This window comes from Heterocephalus glaber, unplaced genomic scaffold (assembly GCF_053883595.1).
Source record: "Heterocephalus glaber isolate CG9 unplaced genomic scaffold, H.glaber_assembly_v1.0 deba00001608, whole genome shotgun sequence".
NCBI classification, from domain to species: Eukaryota; Metazoa; Chordata; class Mammalia; order Rodentia; family Bathyergidae; genus Heterocephalus; species Heterocephalus glaber.
This window is the reverse complement of record NW_028258379.1, coordinates 30,034,319-30,061,438: the sequence shown is the minus strand read 5'-3', so window position 1 is coordinate 30,061,438 and position 27,120 is coordinate 30,034,319. Positions and strand designations below refer to the sequence as shown.

Sequence of the window (27,120 nt, the reverse complement as noted above, 5' to 3'; positions counted from 1 at the left end):
AATTTGATCTTTTAGAACATTAAAGATAAAGAAAATTGAAAAATTTCCAATGAAATGAGTCTTGTATAAAAGAATGAAAATGAAACAAGCATCAGTCTTCTCTCTGGCACTACTGGGCTATGGAGGAAATAGTGTGATGCCTTCAGTCATCTGTGGGAAAATGATTTTCAACCTAGAATTTCATACTTAGCCAAAATATCAGGCAAAGGTAAGTGTAAGATAAATCTTTTTGGGACAAAGAGGGCTCAGAAATTGACCTTTCACATACCAGCTCTTAGGAATGTACTTGTAAACATGCTGCGGCAAAACAAATGCATCACCTGAAATGGAAGAAGATGCTTGGGCCAACCTGGATTGACCCAGGAAAGCCATGAAGGTAAACCATGTCGGCTATGCAACAGGAGGATGGTGAACCTTAGAGAAGAATGCTTAACAACTCAACAGAAACCCAGTTGGATGAAGAAGCAGGAACAGAATGAGCTATGATAAGGGTAAAAGAAAGACAAAGAGAAGATCCTTGGGGATATGGGGGAAACCCTCCAGTGAAAGGAAGAGCAATCCTCATAGACATTTTGTCTTTTCAGAAATAATATTCACAGAGTCTCAGCAATGCAAGTGCTGCTTAAGTGATGTTCATTTTTAAAAGAATCAGTCTGTGGAAGAGTAATTATGGCTAGGAATAGAATGTAAACGTTCTTATCCTAAAAATTTTACAGGGCAGAAGTTGGGAGGTTGACATGGGAGAGAATCTAAAGGGAGGACTAACTGTTAGCTTCATTTTAAAAAGTAAGAAAGCAGGAAATACTGTCCTTAGTTGATAGACAAGACTTAAATTTGTAAGTATGTTAGTGTCACAGAGTGACCGATGGAGAAGTCAGATAACTGTATGAAAAGGGGCACTGCTGGGGAAAAGGAGATAAATCTTCTTTTATCGTGGAAGAAGGAACATAGATAAGGCACAAGATAAATCAATAAGTAGTTACAGAAATGTATTATTTAAAGATATATAGATAACATCAGAAGAAATATTTAAAAGAGTTAAAGTGATTGCTTCTGAGACTGGAGGACAGATGAGGTGGGGGGGTATAGTTTCACTACTCTTTGTCCCCTCAGTCCCCAGCCTGTCACTTTATCCCCCGACCCACAGCCTCTTCATCTCTAGTTCTCTGGCACCAACTTTTCTATTTACAAATATATAATTTTTTTTGTTTAAAAAGTCAACTACTGGGGCCAGGGATTTAGCTCAGTGGTTCCACCGCCTGCCTTGCAAGCGCAAGGAGCCGAGTTCGATCCCTGGTACCAAAAAAAAGAGTCAACTAGTACAAAAGTCATTATCTGATTCTGTTTCCACAGATGTCAATCCCAAACCGAGTCTTCCAGCCATTGCACAAAATGGTCCATTTTCTTACAGAGCATTTGGGATTTCTAGACATATTCTGAGCTCTGCAAATCCATAAAGAATGAAGAATACAACAGGGTGAGGCTGGCCTGGAGATGATGAGGCCATTTCCGTATGTCTGGCATGAAGAAAAAAACGTTTATTATTCATATTAGTTTTCTACTGCTGTCTAACAAATCTTCACAAACCAAGGATCTTATTTTTCATTTGTGATTCCACAGCTCTGTAGGTCAGAATTCCTCGCCAGCCCAGTGGATTCTTTGTTCATAATCTCACAAGGCTGAATCAAGGTGCGGGAAAGACTGGACTCTTAACTGAAAGTTCTGGACATGAACTGGAAGTTCTGGCAAAGAACTTACTTCTAGGCTTGTTCAGGTGGTTGGCAGAAATCAGGTCCTTATTGTTGTAGGGCGTGAGGTGCTGGTTTTCTTCCTGATTGTTGGCAAGGGGCTGTTCCTAGCTTCTAAAGGCGGCCCTCAGGGCCTTCCATGTGGCCCCTTCAAGCTTCGAAGCCAGCAGCCCGATATCTCTCTTGAATGGAAGGCCTTCATACTTCATTCCAGGCTCTGACTTGTTTTTGTGCTATCAGCTGGGCACAATTCTCAACAAAAAAGAGTTGATATGATGAGGCTAGCTCCACCCAGAAAATCTTCCTATCTTCAAGTGCACTAATCAGTAACTTTATACCTGCAAAATCCTTGCCACGTGTCATCAACATAGGAATAACACCTGAGGACAAAGGTAATGGGGGCCATCTTCACATTCTACTAAATTACTCAGGAAAAATGACTTGCTTTTATGGAGGATGTGTTTTAATATGAAAACAACATAGAAGTGTTCAAAGAGCATTTGTTTTTTAAAAAAAAGTGCATGATTATATCACTTCCCAGAAATCGTAATGAATATTTGAAACAGAGTGTCTGAATGGGTCCCTGTGTGTAGAAACAGAGCAGAAAGATCAACTAACAACAGTGGGATTTCACTCTGCAAATTATTTTTAAATAAAATTAAGTTTAATTTAATAAGAAACTACAGTAAAATACTGTAGAAGCAATCTCTGAACTTCTAAGTGTTTCTATGCCACAAAAGTTCTTAAAATATGTCCTTTAAAGATAAGAAAAAGTACTACAAATATCATCAAGAAGTTGGAATCCTGCTTGCTTTCTAAAGTTGCAGCTCATGCATTTCGTTTTTTAGGGTAGATTGTTTTGTAGCCATAAAGATGTGTAAATGTACATGCTTAAAGCTCCTTCTACTGCTCTTTCTTCCATTGCTCAATTTTTTTGGTATATAATTATTCTCACAGTGTAAGAGTTTTTAATGTTTATATTTTGTTCTTTAATCATACATTCCATAGCTCTTTGGTCCTAATTCTATATTTAAAACAAATTAGAACTCATCTCCAGTATTTTTTTAGAATCTTCAATTCTCTTCATGATTTATTTATGTTGGTTCACCTCTTGGTTGACTGCATTTCAGCATAAAGAACTTTTTTTCTAAGCATATAGAAATTCTGAGTTTATTCATGCTCAGGAATGACTGTCAACGGCCTTTATACTGAGAGAACAGCTTGGTAGAATAGGCATCATGAGTCACACCGTCATACTCTTAAGTTTTGTAGACTTTGCTCCATTGTCATTTAACCTTGTTTCTCTTGATTTTTTAAATCTTGTGTATTTAACTATTGATCAGTCTGTGCCCATTTTACCTTGACACAGTGTGTGCTTTGTGCTTCTTACCTGCTGACTCAAGTCTCCATTTCAGTCAGGTTTCTTATAGTCTTTTATTGTTCCATTTGTTCTGAGGGCTTCTTCAGGAATGCCAATTACGCACGCATTGGATCTCCATTGTTTATTCTCCTTAACTATCAGATTTTGAAATTTTCTTTGTTGTCTTCCATATTGTTCCACTGTATCTTCACTTGTGTTTCTTCTGGTTTTGGTTGAGCCTAAAGTGGCTCCTTTCTGCCACTGAAGAAATTCTTCTTTTGTTGTCCTAAAATTTTTTATTTTTACCCTAAACCACCTCTTAAGTTTTCCTCTAAATTAGAGAGAGACAGAGAGACAGAGAGAGACAGACAGAGAGAGGATTGTAATTTCTTCAATGCAATGGTGAATTATTTGTTAAACAGCATGGCAAGAGTTAGAAAAAGGACTTCAGAAGAAGGTGAGGTTGGTAGCTTCACCTCAGTGTGTTTCCAAATCTGTTCCTCTCTAGGAGGGAATATCTCTGAGATTCTAAGGTGTCAGTCCCTGGAAGGTTGCTGAGGTCCCTGGCAAAGCTCTAGCTAGGCTCTCGGGGTTATGCTCTAGCCATTGCCTCTCTACCCCATTCACCCTCCCAACCCCAGGAGACCACTTGGCTTGCAGGCCAGGCCACAAACCACAGAAAGAAATAACGGTCAGCCTGGTTTCTCCTTGAGCTTGACCTTCCCTGTTATCATACAGGAAAATTACCTGTTTCTCCTATGGAGTCTTTGGAGCCTGTTACTCAAATCTAAATTTCAATCATTGGAGTGCCACATCACAATGTTTGCCTTATCCTCATGGTGCCCCTATTAAAATCAATATTTCTCTTTAAATCAATTTCCAATTTTTACTTATTTAAAAAGGGGGCATATCACTATCACAAAATGGAAAACTGGTATTACTTGCCACAGATAGGAAACAATTATTAAAACAAGTGCAATGAGGGCTGGGGATTTAGCTCAGTAGTTCCGGTGCCTGCCTCGCAAGTGCAAGGTCCTGAGTTCGATCTCCGGTACCCCCCCCCCATTAAATAAATGAATAAAACAAGTGCAATGAAAAAAATAGAAAGGTCTAGCTAGATGCTTGGTCTGCTGGAAGCCAAGTCTGGGATCTATATTTTCCAAGACAGAAGGAATTAGAGAAAAACTAAAGACTACTGAGATCAAATTAAGACTTTCTTCTTGATGTGGTCAAACTAAAAGACAACCAAACCAAAAGAAATCACTTTTTATCTTGTTACTTAATATAACCAAGTGATTATCCGTGTACCACTTAATTTTATTTCATCCTTCCCTAGAAATACAAATCACCATTCCCCTTTGGGAAACACCAGTCTAACCAAGGATTAATGATTTGGTTCTTTGGGACGATGCACAAACATCTAAGGAAATGCAATTTCTTGCTCAATGCTGGGGGCTTTGTAGGTGAGCTTTCACAATTTTATCAATCTTGGAGTATTTGGCATGCATACTTCATGGTTTGTGGTTCGAGGTTCTGAGAGTTTCCTTAAAAATGGGGCCTTTTCTGTGTTTTCGCTTTGCTTTGTTTTTGTGTCACTTCTGAAAGATTCAAAGGAGGAGAAAGAAAGGAGTAAAATGTCTTTACTACCTTTACTGGATATGCTGTGTATGTAACATGCATCCCTCTAAGGCTTCTCATAGCTGAGCACTGGTTGGCCCAGGCTCACACACAGGCAGAGACTCTTCTCAGACCTGAATCTTCTGATTCAGGCTGGCACTCACTATCTGCCACCTTAGGAAGGTTTCGAGGATTTGCACATACTCTCCAAGGTACCAGAAGGTAGAGTGTGAAAACTGCTTCTTTGCTCTTGCTCCTTTCGTGAGATTTCCTTCACATCTGTAAACTCAAATGTGTGGGTGCACCTGTCACACTTGACCCCAAAAGCCTGACTTCGAATAGTGCAGTATATAAAATTCAACCAGGCATGGGTGTTTTCAGGGAGTGAGAACTTGACACTCTAACTACGTTGGTCTCTGTATTCTGCAGCTAACTAGTCCCTCAACCTGCCTGAATCTATACCATACAGTAAAGGTTCTGACTGATCAAAAACAGTATCAAGATAATGATAATATGGTTTTTAACTTTTGGTCAATGTACATTCGATAATGTGGTTTTTGAAAGATGTTGTTTCTCATCTGAGTGTATTTTGGAATGTTCTGATGGAGCTACGTAAAGGGGAAGGTTATGATATAATAGGCATCTGGTGTTTTTCGCTTCTTATAAATCTAAAAGTGAGGAGATTCCTGCTAACTTTGCCTGAATAATGATCTTAACCAACTTACAGTGGAGAAGGGCTTTTTTCCTCCTCCTTTGCTTCAGCCTCCACCCCCAATGAAGGGAGTCAGCCCAAGATCAGTGAGGTCACACAGAGTTGTGCCACAGACACAGGTCCAGAACCCTAGCGCTGCATGGGGGACCCCCCCCGCCCCGTCACAAGCTGGAAGAAGTCAATTTCTCAGCCTTAGCAGAAGCCTGACTTTCTCCTGGACAACTTCCCTTCACAGCTCTTTCATGGACAGACCCTGCTCTCTTTACTTGTCTATCTCTGGGCTCAAGGTAATCATGGTGTTTTCCTCAATTCCAGCTGCTACATCCACACCATAGTCCATTACTTCACCCACCTTCAATAGCTTCCTTCTTCTGTTGACTCCATGCCAACCACTAATATCATTTCAAATCAGTTAAACACCCCACCTATGTAGTTTGTTTTCAGGCCCTGAGTTACTAATTTTTCTTCCTACACTATGTAGCATCTTCATTACCTTTAAAAAGTTGCTGTTTTTGCAGAACTCCACTGGCTCTTATTTACCAACCTCTAATCTAATAGATTATACAATAGAGTTATGCATTACAAACTTGCTGGTGTATTATCCTTACGTGGGGAGCATTACAGAATTCCAAAGTCTAGGCTTTACCCTAGATCAATTAAATCATGCTTTCTCTTTATTTTTCTTTCTCTCCCTTTCTTTCTTGTTCTTTCTCCCCTTCTTTCTTTTAGTATTCCAGGTGGGGGTCACAGTGTACAGCTGAAGTTGGGAACTTGTCCATGCTAGCTGCAGCTCCTGGATGCCATCCTGTTCTCCCAGGGTACTAATTTATTCCTTGCTTCATTGCTTTCGAATCTTGCTTGGGCCCTAGGGTCATTCATTTCAACCAGGTTGTTGCCCAATCGCTAATCTGCAACCTCCAGGGAAAATGTAAATTGCTAGAGAAAGACAACTAACAATTCCAATTCAGATTTCTAACTCCACTTGAGCCCCCAGTGCTACCCCGCAATTACTCATGCTGGCTCACTATATTTATTTTTCACAGAGATTGTTCCAAACTCTTCCCACTACCCTCAAATCCCTAACTCATCCCTTACTACCTTTCTCAGCACTCAGCATGGTGTTTGTATCTCTGAAAGAAACTCTTCCTATATACGTGCATGTCTCAGTGCTCACAGGGCTTATTTCTGCTATACCAAGCTTATTAAGTTTTGCAACTGTTGTAATTTGAAAAATATTTGAAGATAAAAAGTAAAACAAACAACAGAAAACTTCTGGATCCCTCCAGCTAGCACTTTCTTTCTTTCTTCTCCTTAATAAGGGGCAAATGCCTTAAGAAAAGATGTATACATATCCTGTTTCTACTTTCTTACCTTGCATTTGCTTTGCCAAAACCATTTTGGGTATTTTCACCAATGGCACCAAGTTGGTACATTTGTTAGCTCTTTCCAGGGTATTTAATACAGCTGACTACTCTCTCTTCCTTGCAACACACTTTGGCTTCTGGGATATAAAAACTATCCAGGTTTTCCTTCTCCATCTATGACTCCACCTTCTCAGTCCAACTTCTCAACACTGAAAGTCCTTAGGCTTTAGTCCTGGGCCCTTCTCTTCTTCCTTTTCACAATATTTCCCCAGGTAATCTCATTAATACCTTTGGCCTCAAATACTATCTATATACCAGTGATTGCTAAATTTATATCTCAAACATAGGTCTTTCTTCAGAGCTCCAGACTCCTACCTCTACATACTTAATATTGGCATTGGATGCCTCAAAATTAAACTCTTGTTATTACCTCTGTGTGCTCTTCCTTTTTATCTACCCTTTTGATTAAATGGTTCTTCCATCTTTTTCCATCCCCCTAGTTGCTCATACTAGAAACACTGGTGTTATTTAAGATACTGTCTTTTTTTTGGTACCAGGGATAGAACTTGGATCCTTGCCCTTGCGCAGCAGGCGCCGGAACCACTGAGCTAAATCCCCGGCAACCCTGTCCTTTATTACTCATCAGATCCAATCCCTGATGAAGTCTAGAACATAAACCTAGAAACATTATTCCATTTCTCTCCATTGACTGGACCCACTTTCATCTTTTTTCCAGACTACAGTGATAGTCTCCTAGTACCTCATTTTGTCCCTCTAGCCTATTCTCCAAAAACTAAACACAGTGACCATTGGAAAATACTACTCCAATTATATCAGTCCCGTTTAAATTCCTTTCATTGCTTTTCACTTCCTACAGGTTAAATGCCACAAATATTAATAAGATCTACCACATACTTCATGATTGGGGTCTCTGCCTATCCATCTCACCACTGCTTACCATATTAAAGCTCTATTGACTGTCTCTCAGTCTCTCAAACGCAATAGGCTCTTTCCCTGCCTCAGGACATCTTTCTAAAATTTTCTTCACCCCATCAGTTCACCTGTGAAGTAAGCTAGATTATGTTCAAGAGATTATGCATGGCGTTTTTTGGCTAGAGTTGAAAATGGTCACCAAGTTTGGTGGCACATGCCTGTAGTCCCAGCACTTGGGCAGCCAAGGCAGGAGGAGTGCCGTGAGTTCCAGACCAGCCCAGGTTACATAGTGAGTTCAAGGCCAGCCTGAACTACATAGCGAGACCCTGTCTCAAAAAAAAAATACAGACTTGAAAACGGCACTCATCATGTCTGTTCATATCCTAACCTAACTGCAAAAGGAGGCAGAAAACAGAAAAAAAGAAAAAAGAACTAAAAATATCTGTTTGTCCAGGAAGAGGAAATGAGATTGATGAGCATCAGGTCGGTTTCTGCCACTTCCTGGTTGAGCCTACTCATCTTCAAAGACTCAGCCTAAATAATACCTTCTTACAAAGTCCTTTCAGCAATTCCAGCCTAAATTAGGCATTCCTCATATATTCCATTGTAGCACCCTATAATTTTCCTTTATGGCATGATCATAATGGAAAGTTTACATTTCTTTATGTGGTCATTTAATATTTCTGTTCCTAGACGGTAGGATCTACAAGAGCAAAATTGCACCTGTTTTGCTCCCACTGTGTCCCTGTTATTTTGTATGTAACCCAACATCTTAGTACTTGGTACATAATTGGTGTAAAAGTTAGTATAACATCTAAAATATCATAGTATCGGGTACATAACTGGTATAAAGGTTGTTGAGTGAACAAATGAACAAATGTGCACAGTCATTGCCTGGCTCCAAATAGCATGAGTGAGTAGGCAGTCACGTTATAGTGTGATAAATGTTCCAGGCAGGTAAAACCAGGGAGCTGTGACAGCAATCTGAAAGGGCTTTGAACACTTTTGTGCTCTCTTTCTTGGCAGTCTAATTTAGGAGTCTGCCAACTATGGCCTGCAGGCCAAATCTGGCTCACAGCCTGTTTTTTAATGCCCCACGAGCTACGAATGTTTTTAAACGACTGAAAAAGAATTAAAAGACTAATACATTGATACATATGAAATTCAAGTTTCTATGTCCATAAAAGTGTTATTGGAACACAGCTGTTTATTTATTGTCTATGTCTGCTTTCCAGCTAAGTGGCAGAGTTGGTTAGTTATAAATGAGAACATGTGGCCCACAAAGCCAAAGTATTTGCTATCCAGCTCTTACAAGAAAATACATTTGCTATCCCTGATCTAATCAATGTTTAGTTGATCATTTTTATGCAAATTATGTCCACATATGATCTTCAAAGCCTTTCCTTTCCCCCACTCTCATTTCTGCTACCAGATATTAGGCCCTCAGTACTTTTATCCTTGCAGTAGTCTTCTCTTCTTCCTTTCAGTCTACTTTTCTCACTATAATCAAAGTTAATTCCCAAGAAAACAGCTTTATATCGGTAACTATTTGAGGCTTCCCATTGCGTACTAAATAAAATCTGTAGTTTAGCACAGTGTTCCAGCTTCTCCATTATTTTATTATGTCTTGCTTTTCAGGCTTTTCTCTTACTTCATACTTCATCTAACCCTAAAATCCTTCAAAACCCTTGCCTTCTCCGCTCTAGACCTATTCTTAGTTACCAGCTCCGCATGAATTATCTAGTATCTGCCTTAGCCATCTTTTAGTTGGTTATCTCAACTGCCTCCTCGCCCTACAAGCCTTTCCCGGCTCTTTCCCTGAGACTACAGTCTTCGTGACACCCTAACGCTGTACTATATGACTTTTATTTCAACTTCTGCTTTATAGTTTCCCGTGTTTATACACAGGGTGCCGGTTTCTCATGTTCCACTGAAAGTTGCTTGGGGGCAGGAGTCGTGTTGTATTCTATTAATCTCTGCATTCTTTCGGCCCAGAGAAGTCTGGTTTAAAATGTTTTAGTTGTTCAAAATTTATCGTCGGGAGCCGGGACTCTGCATGTTTGTAATATCTAGTAATGATCTGTATTGAAGCACAAGATCCACTTAACTTGCTTAGAACTAGAGCAAATAATACCTTTTTTAAGGCACGCAGTGGCTCGCAGCCTCGGACCCTCAGATTTGACTGCAAAAACACGTGGGTGACAAGCGCTACTCCAGGGCCCGCCTCTGTCCACGGTGATTGGCAGACCAAAGGATCCAATCAACCCTCCCCGCCTCTTTCAGCAGTAACCAATCACAGATCCCGAACGCCTCCTGCCTACTAGATACTGTTTACTAACAGAAACTGAGGAATAAGTGGTGTGACCGTTCTGGGGAGGTCAGAAAGGGAAGGTCTCGACTGCGCGTGCGCACTAAAGGAAGGGGGGGGGCGGGGGAGAGCCGTGAGTTTCACCAATCGGAGTGGCTGCGCTCCTCCTTCTCCTGCTTCCCCGCCAAGCAACAACAATTTGAGGAGAGGGGCGGGGAAGCTCGTGAAACGTCAGAGGGGATCGTCTAATGGGAGCCGGTGATGGCAGACGCGCGCGCCCTGCGCCCAATAAACGATGGGCCCTAGAATGGCTCCTCTACCTTGCTGGCTGTGGGCGGAGCAGCCCGGAGGAGGAGGCGGAGGAGCAGGGGGCGGCTTGGTTGCGCGGTACTAGCGGTGCCCGCCGAAGGGGGAGGAGGCGGAGGAGCTAGCCGTGCGGCCAGAGCGGGAAAGCGACTCGTCTTTGCGTCCGAGTTGTAGAGCCGCCGCACTCCGGCTCCTGGGGCTGCGGCAGGGGCTGGGAGGGGACGGGCGTCCGCTGTCTTCTGTGTTCCCCTCGGAGCGACCCGCGGGATCGGAAAAAGGGAGAAGATGGAGGAGAAGGGCGGCAGCAGCGGCGGCAGCGGCGATGTGGGGCTCTGCGGGGACGGCGGCGAGCTGCTCCTCACTGTCAAGCACGAGCTGCGGACCGGTGAGCGACCCCGCCCTCTGCTGGCTGGGCCCGGGCGCGGGGGCGGGGGCGCGCCCTTAGGATACCGGGGGCCGCGCGGACTTGGGGTGCGGGCCGGGCAGAGGGGCGGGCCCGGGGCGGGGCCTCGCAGGCGGGCAGGGCGGGAGCCGGGGGTCCCGGAGGTCGGGGTGCGTCCGCCAGAGGCCGCCGAAAGTTTTCTGGAGCCCGGGAAGCCGCTGCGGGCACGGAGATGCCTCTGCTCCCCCTTCCCGCACAGGTGACACATCTGTCACTGCATCCTGTCAGGGCGAAAGTCTCACCTTCCTCAGTGAGAGGTGAGCAGCGCTTTGTCTTGGAGCGCAACTCATTTCACCCTTCTACCCTGGAGGTGGTCCCGGCGGGGGTTTGGGAACTGTCCGCCAAGGAACCGGGGTTCGGAAACAGATAAAAGGGGGCTTGGTTGTGCTCCAGTCTTTGAAAGAGTTCAGTCTGGTGACATAAGGTAGGTCCGCAGGCTCTTGGGAATGAGTGCTTTTATTTGCGATTATCACGAAATGCTATACTTGGCCTTGAATTTCTTTCAGAGATCTGTTGAAATGCGGGCTTCATAAATTTAAAGCTCTAAGAGCAAGGGACTAACAAGTTTAAGCACTTATATTCTAATGTTTGAGATCACTAGGGTTATCCTAAGGTTTGTACTTCTTAAATTACTTTTGCGTTGTGGAAGTCCAGGTTGTTCATGTTGGAAAATGCTTATCTGGACCAGTGGATACAGTTTGGGTTTATATTTATGGAGCCCAGTATCCTATGAGATACCTTTTCATTTCTGAATGGGTAATACATTTTAATGAGTCGTTCGTTATCATTAAATATTGGGAGCGTTTAAGATTTTTGACACTGCTTCTTTGGCATATTGAAATAATAGTTTATTGTGTAGAAGCTTAAATAGTAAGGTTTCAGGTATACACCTAGTACACTTTGTTTCTGTTTTGAGCAGATCCTAAAGTGAGCTCTGTTGGACAGTTCTTTTTAGTTTTTGTTATTTCTAATGAGATTAGTGATTAACGTTCCATTTGTGTTGACTTAATATAAGAGAGGCGTCAAATTCATGCTTACTTAATTAAACATTTTTAAACATTGTGCTTTTGGTCATTGTGAATTATTATACATCTTGATCCAATTACTCCATAATTTTTCTGATTTCCTAACATAATCTATGTTGGTCTGGTGAGTTTGTTTTTTCTCTTGCTATTTAATAGACATCTTATGTTTTCAAAGGGCTATTAAGTCATTTACTCAGTGAACATTTATTCAGTATAAATAGCTGATTTCATTGCTTTCTGGTGTGAAGATTCTGAAAATTTTCCCTATCTTACATAATGATTTACTGCTTTATATGTGTAGAATTGTACAGTACAGCAAGAGCTGCTTGAAGTCCTGAGTTCTTCTTTAGCCATGGTGCAACTAGCTATCTTTGCTCAATGATCCAGGACCATCCTACTTGTCGATTAGTAGTCAACCAACTCTGCTCAGTTTTTGGATTTTACAAACAATGCTAGTTTTGTAGAAAACAATGAGTACTGCTTTATTTCCCCTCTCTACTAACTGTGTGAATCATCTGCTTCAAGTTTGCATTTTAGAAATTTTTTCTGATGGATAATGAGATTGTACTGAATTCATTAGTTCTGTTAACTGTCAAAAGAAATGAACACTCGTTTTCGATTTATTGCTGAACGCTGGAACAACTGACCAGATACAGTGATCAAAAACGCAGTTAAAATACAGCTTGAAATACACTCATCTTCAGCCAACTGTGCTCCTCTCAGTACACAATGCTATAATAGGCCCCAGAGTAATTTGATCTGATGTGATGCCTTCTCAAAATTTGGACAAGCATAAAGTCATATCCAGTTGGGCAGTTGGTGAGTGTCCATTTGTGCATAACACTGTGTTGCATGCATAGAATGAATGAAAAAGCAATAAAAGTCAGCATAAGGACATGGAAATTGCTCCACTTGTACAGTCCATATAACATGGCATACCTGAAATGGACTTGGAAGACAATAAATCCCAGCCCTGCCACTTGCTGGCTATGTAGACTTGGAGGCAAGTCACAGTGTCAGTTCCTTCAGATTCTCTATGAAATGTGAGAATTGAACAAGATACTATTGGAAAAATACTGAGCAGGATTGCTTGACACATAACTAGATACTCAGGAAATGTTGGCTGAATATAAATCTAAAATAACTCCATAATAGTCTTTTATTGTAAAGTGTACAAATTAATCCAGTGTAATTTGGAAAATAAATCACTCATTTAATGGTTGGCCTATGTCACATTGCCTGGATACTGTATTATCTTTTTCTGTATTTGTCCTGCCTTCTCAAGCAGAGTATAAATTCCCTGTAATTCTTGCTACTGTTTAGCAGCCTATGTGTATCTCTTCAGTAACATTTAATACAGTACTATAATAATCCATTCATTTGTCTCTGTTAGACTGTAAGGTCTTTGAGGGCAGACACCATATCCGTTGTAGGCCCTGGCATATGGTAGGCGCATATGTATTTGTTGCATGACTTCATTGAATGGGTGAAAACAGGAGCAAGTGTACTAGTTTATTGTGTCTACAGTACTTTGCAGGTGATAGGTAGTTGTTAAGTTGATGACAGTGACTATAAAAGCTGAAGAATGTATAGCATTAAGATCAGACAGATCAGTTGAAACTTCAGTTTCTTCTGCAGTTTGTGTTTTCTAGCCTAGGTGGTATTGATGATATCAGTGACTTAAATAATGTTCTGGCGTTTGGCAGTAGGGGAAGAGGCCACAGAAATCTGTAACTAGGATATATGTATTGTCATAAGTATAATAATAGAAGAGTGTATAAAGTATAAAGATAGTAAAAGAGATCAGAACTTTTAGCTTTTAAACGAATTAATCTGTTGAACAACAATGGTAAAAGGGGGCTTATATTGAAAGAATATGGAGTTATATCAATTCATTTATTCAACACATATTTTATTACTTCTTATGTGCTGGCTGCTGTTTTAGATGCTGGGGTTACAAGGCATATGTGGTCTCTTCACTGGAAGGACAGGGCTGCATCAGGAGTCACTGGAACCAGATACTTACATAGTCTGTACTCTGTCTTGAACCTCCGCTTGTCTTATGTGAGGTCTTCATTCTTCCCCACTGCTGTCCAGCATTTTACAGATGGGAAAGATCACGCTGCTGACAGCTCTCAAGTCTTACGTCTTTCAGCTTCAGGTACTGGAGCTTTTTCAGCTTCAGTTATAAAAATCTCAGGGAAGTATTTAATCGGCTTGGCTTTGGTTAGGAGTCCATTTGTGGTTCATTCATTTAAGGCCGAGGATGGGATCCAGTTCTACTAAGATGACAGCCATACAAATGGGGATGAACTGAACTCTTAGAGGAAGAAAGGTCGCTAGGAAGATACTACTTCAGACTCCTGTCTTAAGGCGAGAGAGCCTAACACTGAGAGGGTTGTGGTATAACAAATTGCTCTAAACCCTAATGGCTAAGGCAAGATGACTTCTATGGATCAGGAGTTTGGGAATTGCTTAGCTTGATGCAAAGCTATTGGCCAGGACGGCAGGCACCTGGAGAGTTTCCTGGAGCTGGTAGATCCCCTTCCAAGATGGCTCACTCCCATGATTTTGGCAGAATGTTTAGTTCTCGCCATGTGTACCTCTCCATAAAGCTGCTTGAATGTCCTCATGACATGGCAGCTAGTTTCTCCCAGAACAAGTGACCCAAGAGAGGCAGCAGGTGGAAACAAGTCTCAAATGTCTTTTTTGTTAAACATCTTTATTGAAATATAGTCTACATACCATACAATCTTCTTGTTTGAAGTGTACAAGTAAACAAATTTTAGTATAGTTATAGAGATATATATCCATCACTACAGTGTAATTTTAGAACATTTCCAGCACACTAAAAAGAAATCACACAACAACTTACATCAGTCACTCTATATTTATACTATGCAGATCCAGCCCATGGCAATTACTAAACTATTTTCTATATTTTGCCTATTATGAATTTTTTTTTTTTTGGTACCAGGAATTGAACTCAGGGCCTCACACTTGCCAGGCAGGCACTGTACTGCTGAGCTACATCGCCGGCTCTTATTATGGAATTTTATCATAATGTGATTATGCAATTGTGGTCTTTTGTGACTGACTTCTTTCACTGAACATTGTGTTTTCATCCATGTTGTAGCATGTAACGACAGTTCATTTTCTGTGGCTGACCAATTATATTTCTTTTTTTGGTACGGGGGATCGAACTCGGGATGTTGTGCTTGTGAGGCAGGCACCGGAACCACTGAGCTAAATCCCTGGCCCTCTTTTTTTGGTTTTTTGAGACAAGGTCTCACTATGTAGTTCACGCTGGCCTTGAACTCACTACTTACCCCAGGCTGGCCTCAAACTCCTGGCAGTCCTCCTGCCTTGGCCTCCCGAATGCTGAGATTACAGGTGTGTGCCGCCTTGCCTGGATTACTAATTAAATTTCATTGCATTAGATCTATTGTATTTTGCTTTTCTATTCTTCAGTTGATTGACGCTTGGATTGTTTCTACTTTTTGCCTGTGTGAATATTGCTGCTATGCACATTTATGGACAAGTTTTTGTTTGGACCTCTGCCTTCATTTTTCTTGGGTGTTTACCAACAGTAAAAGTGCTGGATCACATGGAGTCTGTGCTTAACTTTGTAAGAAACCACCAAGCTGTTTTTCAAAGTGACTACATGTACCATTTTAAATTCTTACCAGAAATGTATGAGGGCTTCAGTTTCTGTACAGGCTAGCCAACACTAGTTATTGTCTGTCTTTTTGCTTTCACTCCTCCTAGGAGGAATGAAGAAGTATTTCATTGTGGTTTTGATTTGCATTTCTTTAGTGATGTTGAATATTGTTTCATGCACTTAGGACCATTTGTTTGTCTTTGATAACAACATGGCTATCTTTCCATGCATTTAGATCTTCTTTCATTTCTTTCAACAGTGTCTTGTAGTATATGTTTGTACTTATTTTGTTAAATTGTTCTCTCTTATTTTGATGCTATTGATGAAAGAATTATTTTCTTTCATTTTCAGGTTGTTAATTGCAAGGGTCTAAAGACCCACTGTATCCTGCAACCTTCTAACTAGTTTATTAATAGATTTCTTAGTTCTAATATGTTTTTAGTGGCTGCTTTAGAATTTATTTACAAGATCACATCATCTGTTAATAGAGGTAGTTTTGTTTCTCCCTTTCTAATCTGGATGTTTTCTCTCTCTCTCTCTCTCTCTGTCTCTCTCCCTCCCACCCTCTCCCTCTCTTTCGCTCTCTCTCCCCTTCTCTTTTTCTTTCCTCTTAATTGCTTGGCTGCAGCCTTAAGTATAGTGTTGAACAGAATTGGCATGAACAGACATCCTTGTCTTGTTCTGATCCTAAGGGGAAAGCATTAGACTTCCACAGTTAAGAATGAGGTTAACAGTGGGTTTTCCATAGATACCCTTTATCAGATTGAGAAAGTTTCCTTCTATTCCGAGTTTGTTTGGGTGTTTTTATCATGAAAGAGTGTTGGACTTTGTCACATGCTCTTTTTGCGTCTATTGAGATGATCATGTGGTTTTTGCTTTTTGTTCTATTGGTGTGATTTATTACATTGATTAATTTTTTGGATATTAAGCTAACTTTGCATTCCTAGGATAGATACCATGTGGTTGTGAAATATAATCCTTTTTATATGTTGCTTGAATCAGTTTGCTAGTATTTTCTTAAGGATTTTTATGTCTGTATTCATAAAAGATGTTTGTCTGAGGTTTACTTTTCTTGTTATGTCTCTGTCTAGTTTCTAGTTTCCCAGAAATGTTCTTGACTGATTGTACCAACTGCAGGTCTTACCTATTTGGTTACTGGCAGGCTTATTTAAGGTCTTTGCAGTGCATATTTAACAGCGGTCAAGGGGGTGGGCTGTAGTTCTGATTCTGCCCCTAACCAACTGTATGACCTGGAATAAGTCCTTCAGCCTTTTTAAGCCTAAGTTTCTCTATCCATAATGAAAAGGTGTTAGGCTTAATGATATACAAAATACTTATTAAAATAAGGTGACGTTCTGTGGAATTTCTATGCAGTAGACAAAAATTAGGAGTGGTGATTTACGTTTAAAGATTATTCTGTTTTACCACAGAATTCATGTAAAGTCCCACTGAAAACAACAGTTCCTCATGGTTAATGATAATGTAATATTTTTAAAAATGGGTTTTTGTTGTTTTGTTTGTTTGGAAGGCAGGGCAAGTTGCCATTGCTAAGTGATTTAATAATGTAATTCTCTATTTCTTGGGGGGGGACTTTTTTGTCTTGAAAATGATAGACATTTGTAGAATATGGAGACTAACTCCTAGGAGTTACTTTATTCTGTCAGGTGACTTAAGTCACTGGGATTCACTGATTTTCTCTGAGAGAACAGTTGATTGAGAAATTTCTATTGTAAATAGCTCAGAGTTACATAGTGATGCTTAAAATATTTTGGCATAATGGTTAGTATTGGCATAAGGACACAGCCTACATAACTGACTTTTCCTTCCTGTCTGATGAGCCTTCCCTACCCATCCCCAGCCCCAACTCACCTTCCAGGTGGAGGCCTGGCAGCCTTTGCTATTGCTATTCAGAGGAGGCAGCTCTGAGGCCACTGGGTGAGAGCCTGCACTGAGGGGCTGGAACCGGTTTCTTTCCTCTCCCCGCCCCATCCTCTTGACTTTTGCAGACACTTTTTAATTGTGTTCCTTACTGCTGCCACAATCAGCATGACTGTATAGCGTTCCATTAGACCGTTTACATACCCAGAGGTATATTAAAGTGGAATGTACAAATGGACATGTCATAATTTTGTTATAATAAACATGAAATTAAAACAACAGTTCCCCATTTATTTTTGAATATAGTTTCATTTATAATGGTTTAACTTACAATTAGTTTTTTTAGGATTATAATTATTACCTGTAGGAAGGTCAAAGATTTCAGGGCCAGGATGTAGCTCAGTGGCACCACACCTGCCTGGTAAGCACAAGGTCCAGAGTCCGGTCCCCAGTACCAGAAAAAAAACAACAACAAAGATTTCATTGACAGTCTTAGTTATCTGTGAGTACAGTGCAGCTCTCTTTTACACTTATGTGTATGTATATATGTATACAGAAGGGGTGATTGAAAGACATGGTAAATGTATACATTTTTAAAAACCTTATCTCAGGAAAAGCCACATTGCCAAGAATGATGGATAAGCATGTCTGAAGCAATAGGAAGTATTTTGAGGGAGCAATGTGTATTTTACTGCAATACATTTTTTTTTTTTTTCCTACTGGGGATCAGACTGGGGAACTTGTGCTTGCGAGGCAGGCGGCGCCACCACTGAGCTAGATCCCTGGCCCAACTGAAATAAGTTTTAAAATTTAAACATTTACTGTATTTTATGATCACCCCATATTGATTAACCATTTATGGTAATTTCTGTCAAATCAAACCATTATGATGTGTCCTCATCCATCTTACTCACTAGATCTGGCACTGTGAAACTTCTCTCTTCCTCAAAGTCCAGATGACTATCAATTCAGGAATAGAGCCAGCCAGGACAGTGCCACTAAAGACCCTTAGGAAAGAGGGCTTCCACAGCTGTTTCAGAAAGTGGCAATAATGAGGGGATAAGTGTATTCCAAGTGAGGAGGAGTAGTTTTGAGGGGGATTAGTGGTAATGTATCTTACTGTAATGAATTTTTAATAATCTTTTAATCATTTACCATCTTTTTTGACCACACTGCATATAGCACATACATTTGTGTGTGTGTATTTTTCATAGTACTTGTTCCTTTTTTCACACTTTCTTCAAGATGAGTAGGCAGAACTTGTACTCTTTTAGTTTTGTAGACTACATTGAGAAGGTTAAAAATATCAGTAGGTTATTGACAGTACCTTGACTTGATTCCTTAGGGCCTAAAAGAACATTCTTTTTAAATTTTTTATCACAGTTTTTTTTTTTTTTTTTTTTTGATACCAGGAATCTAACTCAGGGCCTCACAGTTGCCAGGAAGGTGCTGTGCCGCTGAGTTACAGCCCCGGCCCTATCGCAGGTTTTAGAGATTGATAAAAATGATCTATTTGGGCAAAGACGGTGGCATGTTAGTTCTTATGTTGAAACAGATTCACGTATATTTTGTATTTGTAGGCTAGGAGGACAAGCCTCAGGTGATAGATCTAATGTCGCTTCAGACCCAACATTAACCTCAACTGCAAAGCAAGGCATCATCTTGAAACCTCAGCTCCTGGAGACTGAAGTGGTTTGTTAGGCAGAATGGAATTCTTTTGAAGAAGAAGCTCATGCTTGGTGAAAGCTCCTCTAGGGAAAATCTAATAACATTGTATGTTGGTTGAAGCTTCACAATTGAAGACACTGTTGAAAGATGTCAGTCTCCAAATGCAGTGGAAGGGGAGGGGTTGTCACAGTTATTGCCTTTGATCTCGGGCAATGGTTTACAGATCTCTCTATGCACCTGGAAGGTATGATCACTCCTACATTTGTCTTTGTCAGGGAGCATGAATAAGGTCTAAAATAAGAGTCTTGCCCTCATTGTGTTTGTTTCCAGCAGTGTCCCTCTTGGTTCAGGTGTAGCTAATCCTCAAAAGCCCAAAGAGTTCTCTAGACTTCAGATATTCCTAAAGTTGTGGGAGAGCTGACTCATTTTTTTCTTTCTTTTAAAATATTCATTAGATATTTTCCCCTGTGACTGCTAAGAGAACAGGGAGATAAAGTTCTCAATTTTTAGTACAGTACTTGGTACTGCAGTTATTTTATTTCACACTCAAGTTTTTGTGTAGGTGTGCTTCTTTTTATATAATCAACGTGTTCTTGACAAAAAATCATGTAAATAATATTTTTGTACAAAGAATTATTTAGAATATAGAAAGTTAACTTGGAACCTAAAAGAATTCTATCATTTGTTCTTGTATATATATAAGAAAACTGTTCCAATGAGTTTTCCGTTTGTGGCTTTTACTGCTATGTAGGTTTTTCTGATACATCTTCCTTACACTTTAGATAGTTGCAAACAGGTAAATGATGAAGTCTTGTTTGGTGGGCCCTTTTCCCCCGCAAATGATCTCCATGTCTTAGTCCCTGTGAACGCTGTGAAAAGGCTACAGACTACATGGTGCAGGTGTGACTAAGTTTCTTGAGGTGGGAGATTATCCTGGGACGATCCAGATGAGTCCCATGTGATCACACAGGTAACAGGAAGGCAGGAGGGCCAGAGTCAGAGAAGAGAACATGAGGATGGGAGCAGAGGGAGAGAAAGAGATGTGATGAAGAGACAGGGATGGAATGATGCCAATGCTGGAATGAGGATAAGCTGAGGAATGTGAGTAGCCTCTAGAAGCTGGGGAACATATTTCCCCTAGAGTGTCCCAAAGGAACAGCTCTGGCCTCACCTTGATTTGTAGTGCCATAAGACCCAATTTCAAACTTCTGATCTCCACAACTCTAAGAAAACAAACTTGTGTTGTTAATAAGCCACCAAGTATATGTTAATCTTTTTTTTTTTTTTTTTGCAGTACTGGGGATCCAGCCAAGAGGTTCTGTACCACTGAGCTACATCCCTAGTCCTGTTTATTTTTTATTTTAAGATAGCATCTCAATAAGTTGCCCAGGCACATCTTGAATTTATTATCCCCCTGCCTCAGCCTCCTGAGTATATGGGATTACAGGCATGTGCTATTGTGCTCCAAATTAATCTTTTATAGCAGCATCAGGGAACTAATACATCTTGCTTAAGATTGGGTGAACCAAGAGATTATTTTGCCCTAGGCATGAGTGACCCAGTATGACAGAATGTGAAACAGCCTGTTATTTAAACAACTATGTTCATAGAAAATGGTAACAAGTGTGTTCTTTGTAGAAGTAGAATGCCATCTTCTCTAAGGACTTCCCACAGAGATTCCTTTCTGATCTTAGTACCAGGCCTAGCTGTGTTGCTTTGGACCAGCTGTTCTGCTTTTCACAGGAATGCTCTGAAGTGGGTACCTGAACAGGCGTCTTCTATCATGGCATGAGAGCTTCAGATCTCAGGCCCACATCACTTAAAAGCGGGATGGGACATGCATCTTGAGTCTCCTCTGGTACTATTTGTGTGCTCATTCTTATTTTTCTTCTTTTCTTCTGCTTTAATTAACCCTACTAATGTGCCTTTAATCTTTTCCATGCCAAGGCAAAAATTAAGTAAATATGTAATATGTAAGTACATTTATTTTTAAACACATACATGTATACCATAAGTAATATTGAAAACATGGAAAGACATTTGACTTTCTATCCAGTGTTTGGCTTCTTAAGTAAAATCTATGTCGTATTGTGTTCATGCTATTTTCATGTTTCTCCCAAAGAGAAAAAATGTGAGGTCTCTGATTAATAAGAAGCACTTTTGATATTTGAAAAAAATACAAAATGACAAATCAATAAAATAGAGCCACATTTAAAAGAATTCTAGATGCAAAAATGTGGAGATCATACACAGGACTCTCTTTATATCTCCTAGATTCCTTCCTACATGTGTGGAATATCCCATCCTTAACTGGAAAATTCAGTCATCTAAAGTACTCTGTCCTCTAACCATATCAATAATCTGAAGTAGGGTTATGTGTTTTTCCTAAAGGAAAAATTATTTCAAATATGTAATAAGGATAATGTGACACTTTGTACCTAAAGATGATCTTACGTTAGGAGGGCAGGACCACCAAATTTTAGCACTGATCCACTCTCATGATTTTATGCTTGTTTTTCCTTTATACGGGTGTTCTTTATTTGTAAAGAACATCATAATTAGGACTATAATGGAACAAATCTAATGGGGGTATACACAAATGAAACATAATTTTTTTATTATTGACACTCATAACTTTGACCTAATTTTGCCATGTTTAAAGCAGGGCAAACAGCTACAGATTTATTCGTCTGCCAAGGATTGTTGAATTCCTACTGTGGGTCTGATACTGTCCTACATGCTGTGTTTTAGTAGGAAACAAATTAGATATGGCTCCTACATCATTGAAAGAGAAACCTTAAATACATGATCTCATTTCTAACTGTGATTACAAGTGTGATAAACTCTGAAGATAGGCAGAATTCTGTGAGAGAGCCTAACGGGTGGCCTCATGTTGTGTGAGGGGTGAAGGAATGGTTTTTGTGAAGTAGTAGTGTTTAAGCAGGGGTCTTGGCTATAATGGGGTGAAGGGTGGGAGTAGGGGGCAAAGCATTTCTGTCAAAGGACACAACACAGATGGTCTGAAAGTGAGAAATGGCTTGGCACATTGGAGTTACTGGAGGAAAGGCCTCTGGCTTGAACATCATATCCAAGTAGGAGAGCCACAGGAAATGGAGCTGAGAAGGTAGCTAGAGTCATTTCATGCAGGGTTTTGTAGGTTGTAGTAAAATGTTTAGACATTTTGTACAGTGTAAAGCCATTGAAGAATTTCTAGTTGGGAGTGGAGAGATTGGTTTTGCATTGTACAAAATGATTCTATTGCTTTGAGAGAGATATATGAAGGGAGACCAGCTGGGAAGCTATTGCAGAAGTTCAGCTGGAATATAAAGGTAATAATTGAGCCAAACAATTGTGAATGTATTTGAGAATTATTTGGAGATCAAATTACTGAAATGAGGTGTTGTATTTATGTGAAATCTTCTTTAGTAGGGAGGTGCTGTTTGTTGAGATGCTGTATTAATGTTTAAAATTTTATTATTTTTTTAGGTGTATTAATTTTTGATTGCTGTGTAAGGAATTATCACAAATGTTGTGGCTTATAATAGCACCCATTTCTTAGCTCATCTTGAGTTTTGTTTAGAAGTCTTCATGCCCTGGCTGGACTCTCTGCTCTGAGTATCACAAGTCTGAGACCAAGGAGTTAGCCAGACTGGGTTCTTGTCTGGGGGTTCTGGGCAAAAACCTGTTTGAAGCTCCTGCTCCTTGTTGATAGAAGTTAGTTCCTGTTGTTGTCAGCCGGAGTTTCCAGTTACCTTGCTGGCTATCTTCTGGGAGCCACAATCAGCTTCTAGGGACAGTTTGCTTTCTTCCTCAGGTGGCCCCTCCATCTTCAGGCCAGCAAATGCATGTCAGTTTCTTCCAACTGCTTAGAGTCTCTTTTTTTTTTTGGTACCGGGGATCAAACTCGGGTCCTTGCGTTTGTGCAGCAGGCGGCAAAACCACTAAGCTAAATCCCCGGCCCTGGAGTCTCTTGAGTTCTGGACCTCTTCTAACTTCTAGGCCCAGATTTCAAGGGAGCTCATGTGATTGGGTTAGGGCTGCCTGAATAATTTTATTATAAAGCCAATTGATATAGGGCTTCATATCTCCAAAATCTCATTTGCAAGAATGATATCACATCAGGGGCTGGGGATTTAGCTCAGTGGTTCTGCCACCTGCCTCGCAAGTGCAAGGCCCAAGTTCAATCCCTGGTACCAAAAAAAAAAGAAAAAAAGAATGATATCACATCATGTTCATTTGCTTAAGGGGAGAAGATTATACAAAAGCAAGAGTCATTGAGGTCATTTTAGGAGTCTACCTTAGAATTCTCAGATGGTGAATGAGGAGAGATACATGGATACAGGGGCAGGTAAAAAAAGATAAGGCCCAGTTAAACAGATGAAAGTAAGTTTGAAGGGCCTTTAATGTAGTCTCATGAGCATATATGATAATAGTCACTATGGATAGTGAAAGCTTATTATGATTTACATTGTGGGTGCTTCATCAAGTCATTTACTCTATAAAATAACCCTGATTGCTATTCTTATTTCAATTTACAGATAGTGAAACAGTGCTAGAGAGCTTACTAAGTTGTTCAGTTGTACTACCCAGGAAGTAAATAGAATTGGTTTTGAAACCAAAGTAGTCTGTCCTCAAGTCCCATCTAAACCACTGTGCTTTATGCCATCAGTGGGCCTGGAATGAAAAAAAAAAAGATGTCCTGGCTGCAGATAAACATCCTGGTCATCAGCTTTAAATGACCCTTAAAGCTCAGGTAGTAGGTAAGATCACCTTAGGAGAGATTGTAGAATGGAAAAGAGAGGAAAGGGACTTAGAACTGAGCCCTGAAATGGGATGGAAAAAGAATTGCTAAGAAAGGATACAGAGGAGAAGAGCCAGGAGAAAAAGCTGGAGAAACCCTATTAACCCAGGAGAGAAAGTGCTTTGGGGGTGAGTGAGGGGGGTGGATATTTGCTGGACCACTGATTACCATTATCAAGAGCAATTTTGGTGAAGATTTGGTGGAAACAGCCAGATTGGAATAGTTTGAGGAATGAATGCAAGCAAAGATAACTTTTGAGAGACTTGGTTCTGGAGGGGATTGAAGAGAGGGACTCAGAAAGGCCTGTGGGGCTCAGGGAGGGTTTTTTTGTTTGTTTATTTCATTATTTTAAGATGAATAGTACCAGATTAACCTTGAAGGGGACAGAATTCAGTACACATGGGGATAGGGGGCAGGCTGGCCAAGAGACCTGCCACTATTATAGCAGGGGGAAGAGAGAGAGGATACAGGTGTATTTGTAGATTTGGAGGCAGGAAAATATGGGAATTTTGAGGACGTGCATTTTTTTCTTTGTGAATTGTGAAGAAAAGGCAATTCTTTATATAAGAAAAATAGCTTCATTGTTTAAAAAAGATTGTTATCCTGATCTTTTAGAAAATTCCTTGGTACAGAAAAACACCCAGAAAGTTGATAGAAAACTTACATGCTGTATGATGGAAGTTTATAGAATGTTGTAGAACAACTCAGAGAAAGAGGTTTTTCAGGCAAGGCCATTAAAATGCTTCTGTGATTTCCATGGAGGTCAGTTCCCTGAGCATGTTCTCTGGATCATGCCAAAAATCTTAGTAAGCTTAATGTTCTGTTTCTTCTTTTTGAAGTGTTTTATATTTAGTTCAGTTCTTCTAAATTAAATTTATTTGGTACATGTATTGGAAAAAAGGCTGTTTGTTACTGCTTTATAAGCATTTGTTTTCTTATTGACTCAGTTTTCATATTGGCTCAATTATGTAATTCCAGAATCACTTGGATAAGTAAACACTGCTGTTTTATACACCAAAAACACAGTGAGTCTTCAAGGTAAGTGACCCTGGCAATAAGAGAAGAGTGAGCAGCATTGTTTAAAAGTACGCAGACATTAAATATAACTTTGTTCTGCCTCCAGCAGAATGTTGTCCAGAGACATGGGTTGAGGCCCAACCACAAATCTAAACAGCTTCAGAATAGCTTACCACCTGGCAGTTAAAAGGAACTTAATGTGCTAGCTGTTTAGCTTATTTTTCAGTTCTCGTGTATTTGCTAGAGTTGGGCTAATTGGACCCTCTAGAAGGAGTTAAGATTTTGGAGTTCAGAGCAATGTATGTGCTGTCGATACTGTCCTGGCACTGCCTAAACTGGACATTATCTGAAAATTGTTTTATAAATAATCTTACCTCCTGACAAAAAAGGGGAAATAAACAACCTCAAATAGAAAAAGATTTTTTTCTCACTGCATACAATTGTCACCTTTTGACTGAAACTAAATCAGTCTAAGAAACTTATGTTTTGTAATGTTGAATAGGAAAAGACAAGGTTTTATTAAAAAATATTTTATAACCTTATTAAGTTGGTCCCAGGAAATGAGATGTTAAATGTACATTTTCTAGTTGATGTATTAAAAACAAACCCAAGCATATTAAATAGGATCAAGGCAGATTGTTCTCTAACACCTATTTTAAAAATCTTCCACGTTTCAGACTTTACTCCAGTTTTTCCTCCCCTTTCTGGGATCCTCAAGCTCTCTTTGCCTCAAACACATTTGAGTCTTCTTGTTAGAAAACAAAACAGGGGCTGGGGATTTAGCTCACTGGTTTCGCCGCCTGCTGTGCAGGTGCAAGGACTTGAGTTCGATCCCCAGTACCAAAAAACAAAACAACAACAAAAAACAAAATAAAACTTCTGTGGCCTCTAGCTATTACTATTCTCCTTCCCACCAGAATTTGAAAGAGCAGTTTATACTTCTTTCAACTTACTACACTGGCTGCTTCTCTCTTCTTGTAGCTGTTTCTACTGTTCCTGGAGATCAAAGAATTGTTATGGCTTGAACTATCATCCATCAGCTTTCACCCCTTTCTTGAGTTTCTCATCAGAAACATTTTGATGGTCACAGGTGTCTCAAGTTAAATAATGCTTCTTCCTCCAGCTTTCTGTTTTATTTAGAGACATTACCATTTTCCAACCTGCTAGGACCCTAGCTAGAAACATTCTAGATTTCTTCCTCTGTCTTCTGTTCTCCTGGCTCACCAGTTTTTCTTCTTGTTGTATCAGTTGTAACTGAAATATCTCCTTTTTCTGCTTATTGCTCACCATTGCCACTACCGCAGTCTTAGTTCTGTGTCTAACCTAATGATAACAGCTATAGTTTATTGAGCTTTGTTGTCATATCTCTGCCAAGCATTTTGCATATCTTATTTAATCCTCATGACACACCTGTGTGATGAGTATTATATCTGACACCTCTGGTGCACAACCCCGCACCCTGTCTGCCCCATTCTGGAGTCTCAACTGCAGCTATGCCAAACAGTTCTCTGTTGATGTCAGCTCACCTGAAGTACACATACTGCACCTTTTCCATTTTTTGCCCCAGGACTTTGATTCCTGCTGCAAGGCTTAGAATCCTGGTCAGAGCTGGCTCATCAAGAACAAGCGCACATTCCAGGAGGGTAATGGGGTTAATGTCCCACTAGGGCAACCTTTAACTAATGGGATATGAGAACGGATAGTAAACCCTTCTCTGTATTGATTTTAGAGTGGAAAATTCTGAGAAGCATTTTGTATGTTCCTCAAAAAATCCAGATTAGATTGAGTTGATAGTGCATCCTTGCGTTGTTTTTTCCTTATTGTCCATTTCACTCAATTCCTCACTCCTTCTCACTGGTGTTACCTTCCAAAAAAACTGCTTTTATGTGTCTCCAGGCTAAAACAACTTAGTACCTAGCGTGACTCTAGAAAGCATACCTTTGGATGGGATATTGGAGTGGATTACTTACCGATGAAACTGAACAAGGACTTGTAAGACTTATCTTCGGAGGATTAGGACTAGCACTGAATGGAAGGTGAAGAGTTGGGTTATGTGATAACTCTAGGACTCGAGTAATCTGAAGACAGTGGTCACTGTAAGGGCTCTGAGATAACTAACCTCTTTCATCTTTTGAAACCGTGAAAACAACAGGTTAGCAAATTATCAACGCATGCCATGGAAAGAGGACTGTCATGGAAGCATTTGGAAAGATCCTCAGTCCCAGTGGCCATAAACCAGGTAATGCTAAAAAATCAGGGCCAGGACTTAATCATAAGGAG

The 27,120-nt window shown here is 40.2% G+C and overlaps 1 protein-coding gene across 4 annotated transcripts in view; it reads left to right on the top strand.

Annotated features, from left to right (window-relative positions):
- The window catches only part of Rps6ka5 (ribosomal protein S6 kinase A5), a 270,771-nt gene that overhangs the window by 88,269 nt on the left and 155,382 nt on the right, over window positions 1–27,120 (top strand). The window contains exons 1-2 of one of the 4 annotated variants that reach the window (XM_087195481.1): window positions 24,790–26,876; window positions 26,993–27,079. The exons of 1 other annotated variant lie outside the window; for it this stretch is intronic. In XM_087195481.1, the coding sequence (XP_087051607.1) occupies window positions 27,034–27,079 (46 nt within the window). In that variant the 5' untranslated portion in view covers window positions 24,790–26,876; window positions 26,993–27,033. Of the gene's footprint in view, window positions 1–10,381; window positions 10,734–10,879; window positions 11,048–24,789; window positions 26,877–26,992; window positions 27,080–27,120 lie in introns of those variants that run through there. 2 more of the 4 variants (XM_004837067.3, XM_087195480.1) reach the window with 2 other exon arrangements.